Raw genomic sequence first — 19,527 nt, 5'->3', positions numbered from 1 at the left:
CCATTAAAGAAACTGAATCAGATGTTCAAAATTTAAGCACCAAAAAATCATCAAGCCCAGGGAGTTATGAAATCTTCAAAACAGAGATCATTCCAGTTATATAAAAATTATTCTAGGGACTTCCCTGGTGGTGCAGTGGTTAAGAATCTGCCTGCCAATGCAGAGGACATGGGTTCAATCCCTGGTCCGGGAAGATCCCGCATGCCGCGGAGTAAATATGCCTGTGCACCACAACTACTGAGCCTGCGTTCTAGAGCCCGCAAGCCACAACTACTGAGCCTGCGTGCTGCAACTACTGAAGCCCTCAGACCTAGAGCCTGTGCTCCGCAACAAGAGAAGCCACCGCAATGAGAAGCCCGCGCACCACAACAAAGAGTAGCCCCCACTCACCACAACTAGAGAAAAAGCTCCTGTGCAGTAATGAAGACCCAATGCAGCACCCCCCCCAAAAAAAAATTATTCTACTGGCCAGAAAACAGGAAAAGTTTCTCAACTTATTTCACGAGATTAGTGTAACCTTGCTACAAAAGCCAGGCAAGGACAATTTTTTTTAACAATTTTTTTTTTTTTTTTTTGCAGTACGCGGGCCTCTCACTGTTGTGGCCTCTCCCGCTGCGGAGCACAGGCTCCGGACGCGCAGGCTCGAGCGGCCATGGCTCACGGGCCCAGCTGCTCCGCAGCATGTGGGATCTTCCCGGACCGGGGCACGAACCCGTGTCCCCTGCATCAGCAGGCGGACTCTCAACCACTGCGCCACCAGGGAAGCCCCAATAAATAATTTTTTAAAACCAGTTTTATTAAAGTATACTTTACATATAATCAAAGAACCAATTTTAAGTGTACATTTTGATAAGTCTTAACAAATGATAGTGTAAGCATTATCACAGTGAAGATATAAAAGATATTACCCTAAGAAGTTCCACTGTGTCTCTTCCCAGGCAACCACTGATCCTCTTTCTGTCACTCTAGATGATTTGTCTTTCTAAACTTCCACAAAAGTGGGATCATACAGTATGTATCCTTTTGCATCTTGCTTTTTTTGCTCGGCATGTTTTTTGAGATTCATCCATGTTGTTGCATGTGTCAGTAGTTAATTCCTTCTTATTGATGAGTAGTATTCCATTGTGTGGATGTACCATAATTTGTTTATCCATTTACCTGTTGATGGATATTTGTGCTATTTCCAATCTTTTAAAAGAAATTATGAATAGAGCTGCCATGAACATTTTGTATACGAATCGTTGTGTGGACATACGTTTTCCTTTCTTCGGGGTAAAAATCTAAGAGTAAAATGGCTGAGTCTTATGGTATTTCTATGTTTATGTTGATAATGAAGTACCAAACCATTTTCCAGAGTTGCTGTAACATTTGACATTCCCACCAGCAGTGTATGAGAGTTCCAGTTGCTCCACATCCTTGTCAGCACTTGGTATTGTCAGTCTTTTTAATTTTAGCTATTCTAACTGGTGCCTAGTAGCACTCTGTTCTCTTTTAGTTTTTAAAATTTATTTATTATTTATTTATTTTTGGCTGCACTGGGTCTTCGTTGCTGCGTGCAAGCTTTCTCTAGTTGCAGTGAGCAGGGGCTACTCTTCGTTGTGGTGCACGGGCTTCTCGTTGTGGTGGCTTCTCTTGTTGCGAAGCACGGGCTATAGGCACGTGGGCTTCAGTAGTTGTGACATGTGGGCTCAGTAGTTGTGGTTCGCAGGCTCTAGGGCACAGGCTCAGTAGTTGTGGTGCACGGCTTAGTTGCCCCGCGGCATGTGGGATCTTCCCGGAGCAGGGCTCAAACCTGTGTCCCCTGCACTGGCAGGTGGATTCTTAACCACTGCGCCACCAGGGAAGTCCCTTCTTTTAGATTTTTATCATGAAATATTTTCAGCATTTGAAATATAAATAGAGAATAATATAATGAACACCCATGTACCCAGTGCCTAGCTTTGTCAGATGTTAACATTTTTCATAATTGCTTCAGATCTAATTTCTTTTTGTGCAGAGAATCTATTGAGAATTCCATGTACTGCACAATCATATGTCTACATTATGTTTGAGGAGAGGATTTAGAGGCAAGGACAATTTGAGAAAGGAAAATTATAAAACAATTTCCCTCGCGAACATAGATGCAAGAAAAAAAAAACAACTTAAAAATATTAGCAGGGGCTTCCCTGGTGGCGCAGTCGTTGAGAGTCCGCTTGCCGATGCAGGGGACACGGGTTCGTGCCCCGGTCTGGGAAGATCCCACATGCTGCGGAGCGGCTAGTCCCGTGAGCCATGGTCGCTAAGCCTGCGCGTCCGGAGCCTGTGCTCCGCAGTCGGAGAGGCCACAACAGTGAGAGGCCCGCGTACCACAAAAATAAAAAAAAAATTAAAAAAAATATTAGCAAAGCTAAACCAGAATTGACTAAATAATGTAAAACTTAACCAGGAATTCCCTGGTGGTCCAGTAGTTAGGACTCCGTGCTTCCACTGCAAGGGGCATGGGTTTGATCCCTGGTCATGGAACTAAGATCCTGCAAGCTGTGCACCATGGGCAGAAAAAACAAAAACAAAAACAAAAACAAAAAAACCTTAACCAAGCAACACCTAGTTTCCATTCATACAACTCAATGCATGAAGAGATGAAGGAGGAAAACTCATATGACCATCTCAATCAATACAATAGAAGCATTTTACAAAAGGTGTTTATGATAAACAACTACTCAAATTTTTAAAATAGAAAAAAAATCATTTCACAAGTCATTTATGATTTTAAAAATTAGGACTGTATATCAAATGCCTCTCTTCGCCCACGGAATTTAGTGTATGTTTTTGAAATGGCTTTGTCTTTTTTTTTTTCTATACATTTCCTCCTGTTCCTATTAGTACCCTCTGTTACCCATCATTTCTTGTGGGAGTATTTGGATTTCTGATATGTGGCCTTCCTTCACTGCTAAAAGGCTATGCTAAGTTTTGTTGCTTTTCAATTCATGATGGAATTTTGGGCCACAGTTTCCAACTGCTTTTGGCAATACATTTCTGGTGTGTTGTCATCTGTTGGAAAATTGTGTACTTCTTCTTTACCTTTTTTTTCACAGTTAAGTGAACAGATGCTTTGGTCATTTCCTCTTTTTTTTTTATAAATGTATTTATTTATTTTATTTTTGGCTGCATTGGGTCTTCGTTGCTGCACGCGGGCTTTCTCTAGCTGTGGCAAGCGGGGGTTACTCTTCGTTGCAGTGAGCAGGCTTCTCTTGCTGTGGAGCACAGGCTCTAGGAGCGCAGGCTTCAGCAGTTGTGGCACATGGGCTCAGTAGTTGTGGCTCGCGGGCTCTAGAGCGCAGGCTCAGTAATTGTGGCACCCGGGCTTATTTGCTCCACAGCATGTGGGATCTTCCCGGACCAGGGCTCTGAACCCGTGTCCCCTGCATTGGCAGGTGGATTCTTAACCACTGCGCCACCAGGGAATTCCTGGTCATTTCTTTCTGTTACTCTTTTTTTCTTTAAAAGCTTATCAGTTTGGGTTTTTTTTTTTAGTATTTATTTATTTATTTGGTTGCACCGGGTCTTAGTTGAGGCACGTGAGCTCCTTAGTTACGGCAGGCGGGCTCAGTTGCGGCTCGTGGGCTCCTTAGTTGTGGCATGCAAACTCTTAGTTGTGGTATGCATGTGGGATCTAGTTCCCTGACCAGGGATCGAATCCGGGCCCCCTGCATTGGGAGCGCGGGAGTCCTATCCACTGCGCCACTGGGGAAGTCCCACTCATATTTAAATGAGCTAGATTTTTCTAAACTATTAACAGGGGGACGTTTCGTGGGGGGTCAGACTTACAAGTTCAAGGACTCCTCCTCTTTTGCCATCACAATGGATTATTTCCTTAAATTTGGCACCTCTGTGTAGCCACTACCTCCTTGGCCTCTGAGAACATCTCCCAGTTTTTACCCAGCATTTACCCCCAACCTTAGGCTTCTTTATTTCACAGGAGACCTCACAGGCTGCCACCTCCCAAGTGCACCTAAGGTGGTGCACTTAATATTAGGAGAATTTTGCTGCCACATCTGGGGTCCCTTCGGCTGCTTTAAAACACTCTCTCTCCACCTTTACAGGTATTTGACTCTGTTCAGTCAGCACTGCCCTCAGCTTTTCCCTCCAGGGGTGAGGCCTTTCCTCCCAGGAAGGAATATTTGCTTTGCTTTGCTTTTTTTTTTTTTAGCAGTCACCAGGACCCTCGCTACTCCCCTGCTCTTCTCAGAGGCACTCCTGGGGAATGCCTGCTCAGCGGGAATTTGGTCACACGGACACATAAATCGGAGTTTGTAGGTACTCTGTATCTCCTAGCTTCACTGAATATGTAGCCCGCGCGTGCGTACGTGCGTGTGTGTGCGTGCGTTTCCGATCTCTTTACAGGCATCAGGAGGGGAAATTTAGACACAAGCTGCTGCCGCATCCCCTCAAAGCCCTACAAGGAGGCTTTTTAGAAAGGAAAAGGCTTTGGCAAAAGCGATGTTGGTGACTCAGTTATGGTTCTCCAGAGCTGTCCCTCGTAGACTCAGAATCCTAACTTGTTTTCCCGCCTCCCGGAAAGCCTCTTGTTAACCAAGCCCCTGAGTCTGCTGCAAACACCAGGATGCCCTTTTGTTCATTTACAAAAAGAAATAGAGCTGCAGTTTCTTCCCAGCCCCCCACATTCCCCCCCATACACACATGTACACCGTACCATTCAGGTTCTCAAATTTGGTTCATTTGAGGAAATAGCTTTGTTTTTTTAATTTGGCTGGGCTGGGTCTTAGTTGAAGCATGCAGGATCTTTAGTTGCAGCACGCGGGATCTTTTTTTAGCTGCGGCATGCGGGATCTTTGGTTGTGGCATGCGAACTCTTAGTTGCTGCATGTGGGATCTAGTTCCCTGACCAGGGATGGAACCCAGGCCCCCTGCACTGGCAGCGCAGAGTCTTAGCCACTGGACCACCAGGGAAGTGCCCAGAGATAGTTTATTTACAAAGGTGTGGGTCAGGTATAGGGGAATCACAAGGCATATTGCAACCCCGGCCCAAAGGGATGAGGGGAGGAGAGATTACAGCAGTGGTTTTTACTCATTTTGTGCCACAGATCTCTTCGGCATTCTGGTAAAGTGTAAAATAAAAAATATATAGCAAAGTAAAACAATTACATTGAGTTCCAGTTATCAAAATATTAATAAAATATTGGGATAGAAAAAACCATGTACTTATTATCACATTAAAAGACAAGAGATTTAAAAGAGAGGCAAGTTGGGACTTCCCTGGTGGTCCAGTGGGTAAGACTTTATGCTCCCAGTGCAGGGGGACTGGGTTCCATCCTTGGTCAGGGAACTAGACCACACATGCCGCAACGAAAGATCCCGCATGCCAAAACTAAGACCCGGAATAGCCAAATAAGTAAATAAATATTAAAAAAAGAAATACAGGCAAGTTGAAGTTAGACTTTGAAAAAGATATATCAGGGGCTTCCCTGGTGGCGCAGTGGTTGAGAGTCCGCCTGCCGATGCAGGGGACATGGGTTCGTGCCCCGGTCCGGGAAGATCCCACATGCCGCGGAGCGGCTGGGCCCGTGAGCCATGGCCGCTGAGCCTGCGCGTCCGGAGCCTGTGCTCCCCAACGGGAGAGGCCACAGCAGTGAGAGGCCCGCGTACCAAAAAAAAAAAAAAAAAAAAAAAAAAAGATATCAGTGCAAAAGATGTTGTTGGCTTGAGTAAGAACTTTAAACTGTGAAGTGGTCTTTGACAAGGCAACATGTGTAATGTTGGACGTGAGAAGAGGATGTACATTTTTTTCGTTTCCAAATTCACAGACCACCTGAAAGTTATTCCCTGGGCTTCTGAAACCTGGAAAAGGACAGCATGATGTAGAGCAGGTTGCCTGGAGAGGAGCATTGCCCATAGATGGGGGTGTCAGCCAGCCTGAGGTGACCCTGTGGCAAGGGGGTCAGAGGAATGAATACCCTTAACTTAATGTCCTCCCTCCTGTTGTTCTCCTGCCAGGCTCCCCATCAGCCAAAACAGCTAGAAGCCAGAGGTGCCCTTGATATAGTCTGTACAGGTTAGTCTCCTGGGGCAGAGAACAGAGTGGGAGAGGGAAAATGGAGGGGCAAACAAAAGACATCCAGGTCCCCCCCCCACACACACACACAGACAAGCTTTCTGGCCAGTGTATTTTCTTCATGTAGGTACACAGGGGACCTAATTCTAACCAGGAGCTCCCCTGGAGAGTGTGGAACCATATGAAGGATGCTTAGCAACACGGTGCCAGTCCTATAAGGGGCTCTAACCTCACAGGTTTCTAGCGGCTCATTTCTTGAGCCAGCTCAGCATTCTCTCTTCCTGACTGCTTGTCTGGACACTGACAACTCTGGCCTCAGTGACTCCTCTTTTTTCTGCCTCCAAGACTCACCAGCCCCACCACCCACTGACGCACTTAAGCCATGTTGACACCTTCAGTGAGGACAGCAAGCCCTGCAGGCTTGGGAGTCACTCTATTGCTTTAGGGCCCATGGCTCTCAAACTTGAGTGCGTATCAGAATCATCTGAGGCACTTGCTAAAAAGCTATTGCTGGACCCCACCCCCGGAGTTTCTGATTCAGTAGGTCTGGGATGGGGCCCAACAATGTGCGTTTCTAACATGTTTCCATGTGATGCTGCTGGTGGAAGGACCACTCGCTGAGAATCACTGCTTTAAGGAGATTCTGCATGTCTCTCCTCAGAGCTAGATTTTGCAGCCTGTCACAGAGTTACCTACTTCCCTTACTTCTGGGTTCACAGCTGCTCCCTGGCAGCTCCCTGCCCAGAGGCCCCACCTCCCCTTCAGCCTTGACTGCGGACTGTGAGCTTGCGCTCCCTTTGGTCCAGCGGGCCGGCCCCTGGGTTTGGGTGGGAGGTGTCTTCTCGCATCTCTGTTCTTCACAGGCTTTCCCACATCTGTGCTTATGCTGAGCTTCATTCGCCACTCACTTGCCCACCTAGTTACTCTTTACACTTCATTTTTGTCCCTTGGTCAGAGCAGCTGTCACTTTCTCTTTCCCAGGAAGTTTTTCTGAGCATCTAAGTTCTATCTCACCTTGGTAGTCTGCCAAGCCACCAGCGAGGGAAAGACTTCTCTGGGATGCGATCTCAGTCCAAATAAAAGCCGGATTCTTCCCAATGGCCTACAAGGCCCTATGCAATCTGACCTCACCTCCTGCCTCTGCTCCCCCTCACACACCCGGCTCCACTACGCTGGCCTTCCTGCTGCTTCCTGAATACTCAGACATCCAGACACGTCCTCACCTTAGGACCTTTGCGTTTGCTGTTCCCTCTGCCTGAAATGCTCCCCTCCTATATATCCACGTGGCTTGTTCCCTCACCTCCTTGAAATCTTTGCTCAAATATCACTTTCTCAGAGAAGCCTCCCTAAGCACCCTATTTAAATCTGCAGTCCACGCAGCCCTTCCTATCTCCCTCCCTATTTTGATCTATCTAGGCACCTACCACCTTTAATATACTTGTGTATTTTTATTGTCTGTCTCCCCCAATTAGATTGTCCATGAGGACAAGAGTTTACACTTATTTGGTTCATTGGCCCTAGAAAGGTGCCTGGCATATAGTAAGCACTCAATAAGTATTTGTTGAATGAATGTATGAATAAAAAAACAGATTCCCCCCACTAGGCACCAAGACCATCGGGAGGGCAGCGTTGCCAGCTTTCTCCTCAGGGGGAGAGGAAGCTGTGATAAAGGGAACTCAAGAGGCCAGAGTCCCCATCAGCATCTCCCCCAATCATGTGGGTCAGGGAGAGGGCAGTGAGAAATGAAAACTCCCAGCTGCAGAAGGGGAAATAGGTTGGGGGGCGGGGGAGAGAAGGAAAGGTGTGCCCATCAGTGCTGGCGCAGAGTGGCTGGAGCTTGGGGCAGGGAGTTTAGGCAAAAGTGTCTCAGTGAGGGGGACGCACTGTCCTGGCCTCCCCTAGAAGCCACTAGCCAAAAAGAGCAGCAAAGGGTATAAAGAGTGTGCCTAGGGAGGACATTTATCAGAGGCTACCCCCCACTCTGTTGAGCCCACAGTGACCGGCACCGTCCCACCCCTAATGTCGGCCTCACCCCCTGGCTCTTGTGTCCACCAATGCTATCTCTCTCAGCACCACTGGCCTCCAAAGAATCTACTTTTTTTTTTTTTTGGCCGTGTCATGCAGCTTGTGGGATCTTAGTTCCCCCACCAGGGATTGAACCTGGCCCCTCGGCAGTGACAGTGCCACAGTCCTAACCACTGGACCACCGGGCAATTCCCCCAAAGAATCTACTGAAATTCTCAAATTCCAGAGGTCTGTAGATTTTACTGAACATTTCAAATGAGATAAGATGAGGGGATTACATTGCACATCCTAAAGCAAACAAAGACTCCTTTGTCCGACACTTCCATGTTTCCAAGTGCCTCTCTGGAGCTGACAGGTGGGAAGTGACGTACCCCTCCCTTTCCAGACCCTGCACCCGTCTTGCCCCCTCCCAAATCTGCCAGCAACTTCAGGTTCTTCGCGCACCCACAGTGCAGAAGACTCAGTCGGCCTTTCCTCAGCTCCCTGCCCAAACCTGCGCGTCCAGACTTGTGAAACCTGGGCCTCCGCCACCCGAACCTCCAGACCTGTTCAGAGATTCTTTGTTCCTGAGAATAAACGCCCCCCGGGGTCTTACTGACCTTCCCCCACTCCTTTGGTGGCTTATGGAAATATTTCTGTCACACACACACTGAGCTCCCCTTCAGAGGAATTAAGGAGGATGTTGTTCTCTCATCTCCTTTCTACACCCAGCTCCCCCTTCTTCCTGGGTGCTAGTGTCAGCAGAAGCTGATGGGGAAGTGAGGCCTGGAACTCAGAGGAGGAGGGAATGAGGGGAAAGGGGAAGTTTGGGAGGGAGGCCTCCAAGAAGCTGGTGGGAGAGGACAGCTGGCAGACAGAGAGGCGCCCAGCCTGGTCTGTCTCCTCCAGCACCAGCTGAGCTATGAGCCAAACCAGGGATTTGCAGGGTAGGGAAGGTGGAATGGGCAGGGTCCTAAAACAGGAGAAAGAAGGTGGACAGTCCTGGGCTGTGGGCTGGGAATCTGGCCCATGAAGGCAGAATTGTGATGGCTTCAGGCTGGGCTTGGGGGTGAGGAGAGGAAGGGGGCAGTGAGGCTACATTAACCTTTGCACCCCTTCAGGAGGAAAAGCCTTTGGGCTGCTGAAGGCCCAGCAAGAAGAGAGACTCGGTGAAATCAACAAGGTAAAAGGAAGAACGAAGGGGCCGGGTGGTGGTGGTGGGGGGCGACCAGGAGGGTCTACCCAGGTTCTTGCTTTCCCCCACAGCAATTCCTGGATGATCCCAAATATAGCAGTGACGAGGACCTGCCCTCCAAACTGGAAGCCTTCAAGAGTGAGGGGAAAACTATAGGGGTGGGGAAGGGGGTGAGGAGGGTAGGATTTCCCCAGGAAGAAAGCAGACGGCAGAAACGAAGTTGACTTTTGGGATGGGAAAAAAGAAGGCTGCCTCTATCGCCACCCTGGTTACAGTCCCTTTCCCCGGCCTGCCCCTCTCAGGAGCCCCTCTAGTTCCCTACACCGTACCAGGGCCCTCAGCCTCCCAACCTTCACACTTCCTCTACCTGCCCCACCTCTTCTTCATCTTCCCCCCCTACCTAGCGCTCGGTCAATCCCTGCCCTGCCCCTGCCTGGGACCCTCAAGCCAGTGCTTACCCTCTCTGCTTTCTCCCCTCACCCAGAGAAATACATGGAGTTTGACCTGAATGGAAATGGAGATATCGGTGAGCAGAGGGTGATCTTCAGGGAGTGTGCAGATCTAGGAAGAGGGAGGTCTTTCCCACAGTGCTCCATTCCCAGTGGTTCGGGAGAGGGTCCATCGACCAGGGTAGGAAGGGGAATGGGAATGAGGAGGTAGAGGCGACGGAGTGAGAGAGGCTCCCCCTCTTCTTACCCCCATCCTCTGCCTCCAGATATCATGTCCCTGAAGCGAATGCTGGAGAAACTTGAGGTCCCCAAGACCCACCTGGAGCTAAAAAAATTAATCAGCGAGGTATCCAGCGGCCCTGGGGAGACTTTCAGCTACTCTGACTTTCTCAAGATGATGCTGGGCAAGAGATCTGCCATCCTAAAGATGTGAGGGTCCAGTTCCAACCTCCCCTATACTTACTTACCTGTTTTCTCTCCCCCCACCTCCATCCCCAGGTTCACCTTCTACACATTACTCAGCATGCATTTCTCTTCCGTCTTTTGAGAGACCCTTCCAAGGTGCTATCCTCATTCACGGTCGGATCCCCACAGCCCCCAGTACTCCCACTCCTGCCCTTTCTCCTTCTCCTCCCACCCTCACAAACCTCATCCTTTTTCTGGACTTTCACAGTAGACTAAAATTTACTCTCTTGAGAGGACTGTCCCCTGATCCCTGTGTCTCTTCCCATCTCAATCAGGATCCTGATGTATGAAGAGAAAGCAAGAGAACAGGAGAAGCCAACGGGTCCCCCAGCCAAGAAAGCTATCTCTGAGTTGCCCTGATTTGTGGTGAAGGAGATGTGGTGGGATTGAAGGGGCTTCTGTGACTCCAACATGGAAAAAGAACACAAAATTGTGAGCCAGAGCTAAACTAATTTAAATAAACTGCCCTCCTTCAGATCAACAGATCAGCTTGGTCACTGTTTGGGGGATTTTTTTTTCCTGGGTTTGGGAAGGAGTGAAGCGTCTTTGAGGGAAGGGTAGCAAGGATTTGCCCATATGAGCAATCCATCAACAATTCTGTAGTATGTCTACTACAGCAGATGGTTTTGTACACCAAGGGGGATTCCAGATGTATAAGATAGCCTTGACCTCCCTCAAGGAATTTAAGTGGGATGAAAAGACATGTACAGACAAAAAATATATATCCAAGCTCATGATGAAGAGCAAGGATTACCTTGAACCAACATTCTCTATGACTATAAGCTTTGTAACCTCAATGATTATTCATCCTCTCTGAGTCTTTCATTTGAAAACGAGAGTAATATGATCTACCCTGCAGTACCTGACATATCATAAGCCCTCAATAATGTTTAAAACTTGAATGAATGGATGGATGGATAGATGAAAGAACTGGTGTTATTGAATTAAGTAAAGGATTCACGACACTATAAAGCCTGATAATTTAAGTGAAAATGAGTCTCGAGGTCCTGTTGGGGACAAGCTACAACAACCGAATCTATCTAATAAAAGGAAAAGGGGCTTGTATTAGGAGAGTACTGAGGGCAGATTCTGAGCATACAGGATCCCTGGATGGCAGAAAGGGTTAAAAAGCCAATTCCAGGGAAGGCAGGAGCCTGAGAGTTCCCAGGCCTTTGGTGAGGCTATTCCTGGACTTTTCCTCCAAGGGGTCCAGATGGATTAACTCCAGCAACTCCCAGTCATTGGCCACTATTTCAGATTTCCTTACTCCCTGGAAAGCAAGAATCGAATTGGTCCAGCTTGTTTCATGTACCAAGGACAGATCAGGCCCCTAGGGCCACTCATTCTGGCCCTTTCCAATGGTAAAGCCAGGTTGGCATCCTAAAGAGTGCTACAGTAACTGTACAGGACTTCAGATGAGGACGAGATCAATGTGGGTTCAATAAAATATCTGAATATAACAAAATTAATAGCTAAGCTTTACTGAGCACCTACTATACCCTGGGTAGATGCTTTCTGTGTATTAATTCATTTAATCTTCCCGACAACTCTGGCGACAACAAGGAGGATAGGAAGGATCTGGAGCTTAAACAATTTGTTCATTCAAGATAAATAAATTGGGTTATATTTACACAATGGACTACTATTATACAGCAATAAGAATGAACAGACTACAACTACATGCAACAATGTGGATCAATTTCATTAATACAATGTTGAGCAAAAGAAGACAGACATAAAAGAACCCTTACTGTACAATTCCATTTATATAAAGTACAAAAACAAGTAAAACTAATATATATTGTTAGAAGTCAGGATAATAGTCAGCCTTGGGGGAGGGCAGTGACTACAAGAGGCCCTCAGGCAGCTTTTGTGCTAGTTAGGGTTCTGTTTTTGGTTACATGTTTTGCTTAGTTCATGAAAAGTTATCAAAATTTCATATATATATATATATATATATATATATATATATATATATATAAAATACACATATATATTACACACTTTGATAAGAAGATTTTTTTTTTCTTTTTTGGCTGGGTTGGGTCTTCATTGCTGCATGCAGGATTTCTCCAGTTGCAGCAAGCAGGGGCTACTCTAAAGAAGATTTAAAGAATCACTTATTGGACATTAACTATGTTCCATTCCCTATTCCAGGTGCTTGGGATAGAAGAGTGAACAAAACAAAGATCCCTGCCTTTGTGAAGCTTACATTCTGTTGTGGGAACTGGTGTGGGAGGAGGACAGACAATAAAAAGTAAACATAATTTAAAATTTATATGATCTATTAGAAAATGACAAGTAGTATGAAAAAAAGAGAACGTAGAGCAGGTTAAAGGGAAAGAGGGGTGTCAGGATGGTCAGGGAAGATTAAAATTTTGAAAGGGTAATCAGGAGAGGCCTCATTGAGGAGGTGACCAACACTGAGCAAAAACTTCAAGGAAATAAAGGAGTGAGCCATGCAGGTTTCTGGGGGAAGAGTCAGTTGGGCAGAGGGAAAAGGAGCAGAAGGGCCCTAGGGTAAGACAGGTCTGTGCAGATAGGCAGAGTAATAAAATCAGAAACATAATAGAGGGCCAAGTCATCTAGGGTCTTGTGGGCCACAGTAAGGACTTTGGTGTTTTGGGGTTTTTTTTTTGGTATGCGGGCCTCTCACTGTTGTGGCCTCTCCCGTTGCGGAGCACAGGCTCTGGATGCGTAGGCTCAGCAGCCATGGCCCACGGGCCCAGCCGCTCCGCGGCATGTGGGATCTTCCCAGACTGGGGCACGAACCTGAGTCCCCTGCATCGGCAGGTGGACTCTCAACTACTGCACCACCAGGGAAGCCCAGGACTTTGGTTTTTATTCTGAGAGAAATGGAGAGGCAATGCAGGACTTTGAGCAAAGGAATGCTTTGAAAACTCCTCTGAGAAAAGGTCCCACTCTGACTGCAGTATAGAGAATAGACTGTGGGAGCAGGGGTAGACTTAGGAAGACCAGTTAGGAGGCTGTTACTGTAACCCAGGTAAGAGATGAGGACGGCTCAGATCAAAGTGGAAACAGTGGAAGTGAAGAGGTTGGATTCTGGATAATTTCTCGATATAGGATTTCCTGTCTGATTGAAAGTGGAGTGAGATAAAGAAAGGAGTCAGTGAAGTTTCCAGGGTTTTTGACTTAACTGGAATTTTTTAAAAATTAATTTTTATTGGAGTATAGTTGCTTTATAATGTTGTGTTAGTTTAACTGTAATTTTTAAATTGACATCAGCTGAGATGGTAAAGGCTGTGGATAGAGCAGGTATTGGAGGACTGGACATCAAAATGTTCAGTTCTGGACATACTGAATTTGAAATGATCTGTTAGATACCCAAGAGGTGGTGTCAAGTACATAGCTGTGTATACAAGTCTGGAGTTTTGGAGTGAGGTCTCTGATGAATAGACACATTTGAGAGTCATCAGCATATAAACGTTATTTCAAGCCATGAGACTGATGCTCTTGGCAGTTTGGGTAGAAGGTGGGGATGAAGGCTTGACTGAAGTGGGTTTAAGAAAGAATGAGAGGAGAGACATTGGAGACAGTGTGTATGGATAGGTCTTCCAAGAAATTCTGCTGTGGTAACTGACCGGGGAAAGGGGACATGAGTATCATTTTGAAAGTTTGAGAGGGACTTCCCTGGTGGTGCAGTGGTTAAGAATCCGCCTTCCAGGCCTTCCCTGGTGGTACAGTGGTTAAGAATCCCCCTGCCAATGCAGGGGACACGGGTTCGAGCCCTGGTCTGGGAAGATCCCACATGCCGCAGAGCAACAAAGCCCGTGTGCCACAACTACTGAGCCTGTGCTCTAGAGCCTGCAAGTCACAACTACTGAGCCCGCAAGCCAAAACTACTGAAGCCTGCGCGCCTACAGCCCATGCTCCGCAACAAGAGAAGCCACCACAATGAGAAGCCTGCACATTGCAACGAGTAGACCCCACTCACCACAACTAGAGAAAGCCTGCGGGCAGCAACAAAGACCCAACATAGCCAAAAATAAATTAAAAAAAAAAAAAAGAATCCACCTTCCAATGCAGGGGATACGGGTTCGATCCCTGGTCCGGGAACTAAGATACCACATGCCATGGGACAACTAAGCCAGCGCACCACAACTATTGAGCCTGCACGCCACAACTAGAGAAGCCCGCGCACTGTAACTAGAGAAGCCCACGCACCTCAACAAAGAGCCCACATGCCACAACAAAGACCCAGCACAGCCAAAATAAAAAATTAAGAAATATATAAATAAAAATAATTTAAAAATAAAAAGAAAGTTTGAGAACTGAAGTCATCTCAACCATCTTAATGGGCCTCAGGATAGAATTCTTACCAGAGTCTTGCTAAATTTTCTGCTCTCATTTTCCATTATGGGCAGTCAGTCCCTTAATTTAGCCACACCAGCCTAGGCGTAGGTTCCAAACCCCTGCCTCTGCTTATCAGTTCACTGGGCCCAAGATGTGCACTCTCTCCTCAAACTTGTTAAACCTTTTTTTAAAAATTACTTATTTTATTTATTTGGCTGCATCGGGTCTTAGTTGCAGCACACAGGATCTTTGTTGCGACATGCGGGATCTTTCGTTGTGGTCTGCAGGCTCCTTGTTGCGACACACAGGCTTTTCTCTAGTTGTGGCGCATGGGCTCCAGAGCACACTGGCTCAGTAGTTGCAGCGTGCAGGCTCTCTAGTTGTGGCGTGCGGGCTCAGTAGTCGTGGCATGCAGGTTTAGTTACCCTGCGGCATGTGGGATCTTAGCTCCCTGACCAGGGATCGAACATGCGTCCCCTGCACTGGAAGGTGGATTCTTAATCATTGGACCACCAGGGAAGTCTCCTGGCTAAATCTTAACTAGTTCTTCATATCACTTAATAAGTCACATTTTTCTAGAAACATTTCTGAACTTGCTCAGGCACAGTCTGATTTTTATTCCTCTACTTCTATAATATTCCTGTGCATATCTCTGGTGTCTTCAGAACATAGTTGTTGACAATGGGTCACTTATAAATCAAAGAGGAAACTTTAAAAAGCTGGAGACAAATGAAAACAAAAACACAATGATCCACAATCTATGGGATGCAGCAAAAACATTTCTAAGAGGGAAGTTTATAGCGATACAAACCTACCCCTGGAAACAGGAAAAACCTCAAATAAACAATCTAACTTTACACCTAAAGGAACTAGATACAGAAGAACAAACAAAACCCAAAATTAGTAGAAGGAAAGAAATAATAAAGATGAGAACAGAAATAAATGAAATAGAGACAAAAAAACAGAAAATATTAATGAAAGAGCTGTTCTTTGAAAAGATAAACAAAATTGATAAACCTTTAGCCAGACTCATCAAGAAAAAAGGGAGAGGGCCCAAATCAATAAAATCAGAAATGAAAAAGGAGAAGTTACAACTGACACCACAGAAATACAAAGGATCATAAGAGATTGTTACAAGTAACTATATGCCAATAAAATGGACAACCTAGAAGAAATGGACAAATTCCTAGAAATGTACAATCTCCCAAGGCTGAATCAGGAAGAAATAGAAAATATGAACAGGCCAGTTACCAGTAATGAAATTGAATCAGTAATTAAAAAAAAAAAAAAAACAACCTCTCAACAGACAAAACTCCAGGACCACAATGCTTCTACCAAAGGTGAATTCTACCAAACATTTAAAGAAGAGTTACCAGGGCTTCCCTGGTGGCACAGTAGCTGAGAGTCCGCCTGCCGATGCAGGTGACAGGGGTTCGTGCCCCAGTCTGGGAAGATCCCACATGCCGCGGAGCGGCTAGGCCCGTGAGCCATGGCCGATGAGCCTGCACGTCCAGAGCCTGTGCTCCGCAACGGGAGAGGCCACAACGGTGAGAGGCCTGCGTACCACAAAAAAAAAAAAAAAAAAAAAAAGAAGAGTTACCATCCATCCTTCTCAAACTATTCCAAAAAACTGCAGAGGAAGGAACACTTCTGAACCCATTTTATAAGGCCAGTATCACCCTGATACCAAATCCAGATAAAGATATCACAAAAAAATAAAAATTATAGGCCAATATCACAGATGAACAGAGATGCAAAAATCCTCAAAAACTATTAGCAAATGGAATTCAACAATACATTAAAAGGATTGTACACCATGATCAAGTGGGATTTATCCCAGCGATGCAAGGATGGATCGATGTCCATAAATCAGTCAATGTGATACACCACATTAATAAACTGAGGAATAAAAAACATATGGTCATCTCAACAGATGTAGGAAAAGCTTGTGATAAATTCAACATTCATTTATGATTAAAACTCTCCAGAAAGTGGGCACAGAGGGAGTATACCTCAACATAATAAAAGCCATATATGGCAAGCCCACAGCTAACATCATACTCAATGGTGAAAACCTGAAACATTTCCTCTAAGATCAGGAAGAATACAAGGATGCCCACTTTCATTCAACATAGTGTTGGAAGTCCTAGCCACAATAATCAGACAAAAAAAAGAAATAAGAGGAATCCAAATTGGAAAGGAAGAAGTAAAACTGTCAGTTTGAAGATGACATGATACTATAGATAGAAAATTCTAAAGATGCCACAAAGAAACTACTAGAACTCACCAATGAATCTAGTAAAGTTGCAGTATACAACATTAACATATAGAAATCTGTTGCATTTCTACACACTATCAATGAATTATCAGGAAAAAAATTAAGAAAACAATCCCATTTACAATCACATCAAAAAGAATGAAATACCTAGGAATAAATCTAACTAAGAAATGTAAGACCTGAAACCATAAAATTTCTATAAGAAAACATATGGAGTATGCTCTCTGACATCAATCTTAGCAATATTTTTTTGAATATGTCTCCTCAGACAAGGGAAACAAAAGCAAAAGTCAACAAATGGGACTATATCAAACTAAAAAGCTTTTGCATAGCAAAGGAAACTATCAATAAAATGAAAAGGCTGCCAGAAAGTATCTTATCCCGAATGGGATAAGATACTTGCAAATAATATATCTGATAAGGGGTTAATATCCAAAATATACAAAGAACTCATACAATTAAAAAAAAAAGATTAAAAAATGGGCAGAGGAGAAAAAAAAAATAGGGACTTCCCTGGTGACGCAGTGGTTAAGAATCTGTCTGCCAATGCAGGGGACACGGATTCGAGCCCTGGTCTGGGAAGATCCCACATGCCGCGGAGCAACTAAGCCCGTGCGCCACAACTACTGAGCCTGCACTCTAGAGCCCGTGAGCCACAACTACTGAGCCCACATGCCACAACTACTGAAGCCCCCACGCCTAGAGCCCATGCTCTGCAAGAAGAGAAGCCACCCAACGAGAAGCCTGAGCACCGCAGCGAAGAGTAGCCCTTGCTTGCTGCAACTAGAGAAAGCCCGCGCACAGCAACGAAGACCCAATGCTGGCAAAAAAATAATAATAATAAAAAAATACTATAAAAAAATGGGCAAAGGGCCTGAATAGACATTTTCCAAAGAAGACATAAAGATGGCCAATAGGCACATGAAAAGATGCTCAACATCACTAATCATCAGGGAGATACAACTCAAACCACAATGAAATATCCCCTCACACCTGTCAGAATGGCTATTATCAAAAAGACCACAAATAACAAGTGTTGGCAAGGATGTGGAGAAAAGGGAACCCTCTTTCAATACTGGCAGGAATGTAAATTGGTGCAGCCATTATGGAAAACAATATGGAGATTCCTCAAAAAATTAAAAATAGAACTACTATACGATCCACTAATTCCACTCCTAGGTATTTATCTGACGAAAATGAAAACATTAATTCAAAAAGATATATGCACCACTATGTTCATTGAAGCATTATTTATAACAGCCAAGATATGGAAGCAACCTAAGTGCCCATCAACAGGTGAATAGATAAAGAAGATATAGTATATATGTACCATGGAATATTACTGAGCCATGAAAAAGAATGAAATCTTGCCATTTGTGTCAACATGGTGGACCTAGAGGGTATCACGCTAAGTGAAATAAGTCAGACACAGAAAAATACTGTATGATTTCACTTATGTGGGATCTATAAAACATAAAAACAAACGTAACATGGCAGAAACAGAGTCATAGATACAGAGAACAAACAGGTAGTTGGTGGGGGAGGAGAGAAATAGGCAAAGGAGATTAAGTGATTAAGTGAAAGAAACTTCCAGTTACAAAACAATTGAGTCATGGATATGAAATGTACAGTGTGGGGAATATAGTCAATAATTATGTATGATGACAGGTGATAACTAGACTTATGATGGTGATCATTTTGAAATATCAAATCACTATGTTGTGTACCAAGAACTAACATAGTATTGTAGGCCAACTATACCTCAAAAACAAACAGGGACTTCCCTGGTGGCGCAGTGGTTAAGAATCCACCTGTCAGTGCAGGGGACAGGGGTTCGAGCCATGGTCCGGAAAGATCCCACATGCTGCGGAGCAACTAAGCTCATGCGCCACAACTACTGAGCCTGCACTTTAGAGCCCGTGAGCCACAACTACTGAGCCTGTGTGCCACAACTACTGAAGCCCCCACGCCTAGAGCCCGTGTTCTGCAACAAGAGAAGCCACCGCAATGAGAAGCCTGTGCACCTCAACGAAGAGTAGCTCCCACTCGCTGAAACTACAGAAAGCCCGCGCGCAGCAGCAAAGACCCAGCACAGCCAAAAAATAAAGAAATTTATGAAAACAAAACAAAACAAAACTTATAGAGAAAGAGATCAGATTTGTGGTGGGGGGTAAGGGATGGATAAAGGCAGTCAAAAAGTACCAACTTCCATTTATAAGATAAATACTAGGGGTGTCACGTATAGCATGATAAATATAATTAAAACTGATAACAGTTGTTAAGAGTAAATTCTCAGAGTTCTCTTCACAAGGAAAAAATACATTTTTTCTATTCCTTTAAGTCTGTAACTATATGAGATGATGGATGTCCACTAAACATTGTGGTAATCATTTCATGATGTTGGTAAGTCAAATCATTATGCTGTACCCCTTAAGTTTATATAGCACTGTGTGTCAATCATATCTCAATAAAACTGGAACAAAAAACGTATCACTATTGGCTCATCAATTGTAACAAATGTGCCACACCAGTGCACGAAGTTAATAATAGGGAAAACTGAGGCAGGGGAAGGAGTGTACGAGCATTCTCTGTACTTTCTGCTCAATTATCCCGTAAACTTAAAACCGCTCTAATAAAAATCTATTCTATATATTTTTAATGGTTAAAAAAACATAGCTGTTGAATGATTTGTTGAACGGGTAGTAGGAGCAGAGTAATAGGAGACAAAGGAGGGGAATGGTGCTGCATTTCGTAGAATTAAACTCGTTGT

General features: G+C 45.0%; 1 protein-coding gene across 2 annotated transcripts; it reads left to right on the top strand.

Moving 5' to 3' along the window:
* Positions 1–8,893: 8,893 nt before the first annotated feature.
* On the top strand, positions 8,894–10,646 carry AIF1 (allograft inflammatory factor 1). Of its 2 annotated transcripts, XM_081246444.1 has the most exons (6): positions 8,894–9,003; positions 9,178–9,239; positions 9,323–9,389; positions 9,736–9,777; positions 9,967–10,129; positions 10,441–10,646. In XM_081246444.1, exons 1-6 carry the CDS (start codon positions 8,979–8,981, stop codon positions 10,523–10,525), a joined length of 444 nt encoding a protein of 147 aa, XP_081102570.1. In that variant the 5' UTR covers positions 8,894–8,978; the 3' UTR covers positions 10,526–10,646. The 2 variants fall into 2 exon arrangements, with proteins under 2 accessions (XP_081102570.1, XP_081102571.1); XM_081246445.1 differs by lacking the exon at positions 9,736–9,777.
* Positions 10,647–19,527: the final 8,881 nt, after the last annotated feature.

This window comes from Mesoplodon bidens (genome assembly GCF_964165515.1).
Source record: "Mesoplodon bidens genome assembly, chromosome: 10".
NCBI lineage: Eukaryota > Metazoa > Chordata > Mammalia > Artiodactyla > Ziphiidae > Mesoplodon > Mesoplodon bidens.
Note: the sequence above shows the minus strand (reverse complement) of the source record. Positions and strands in the feature narration are given on the sequence as shown.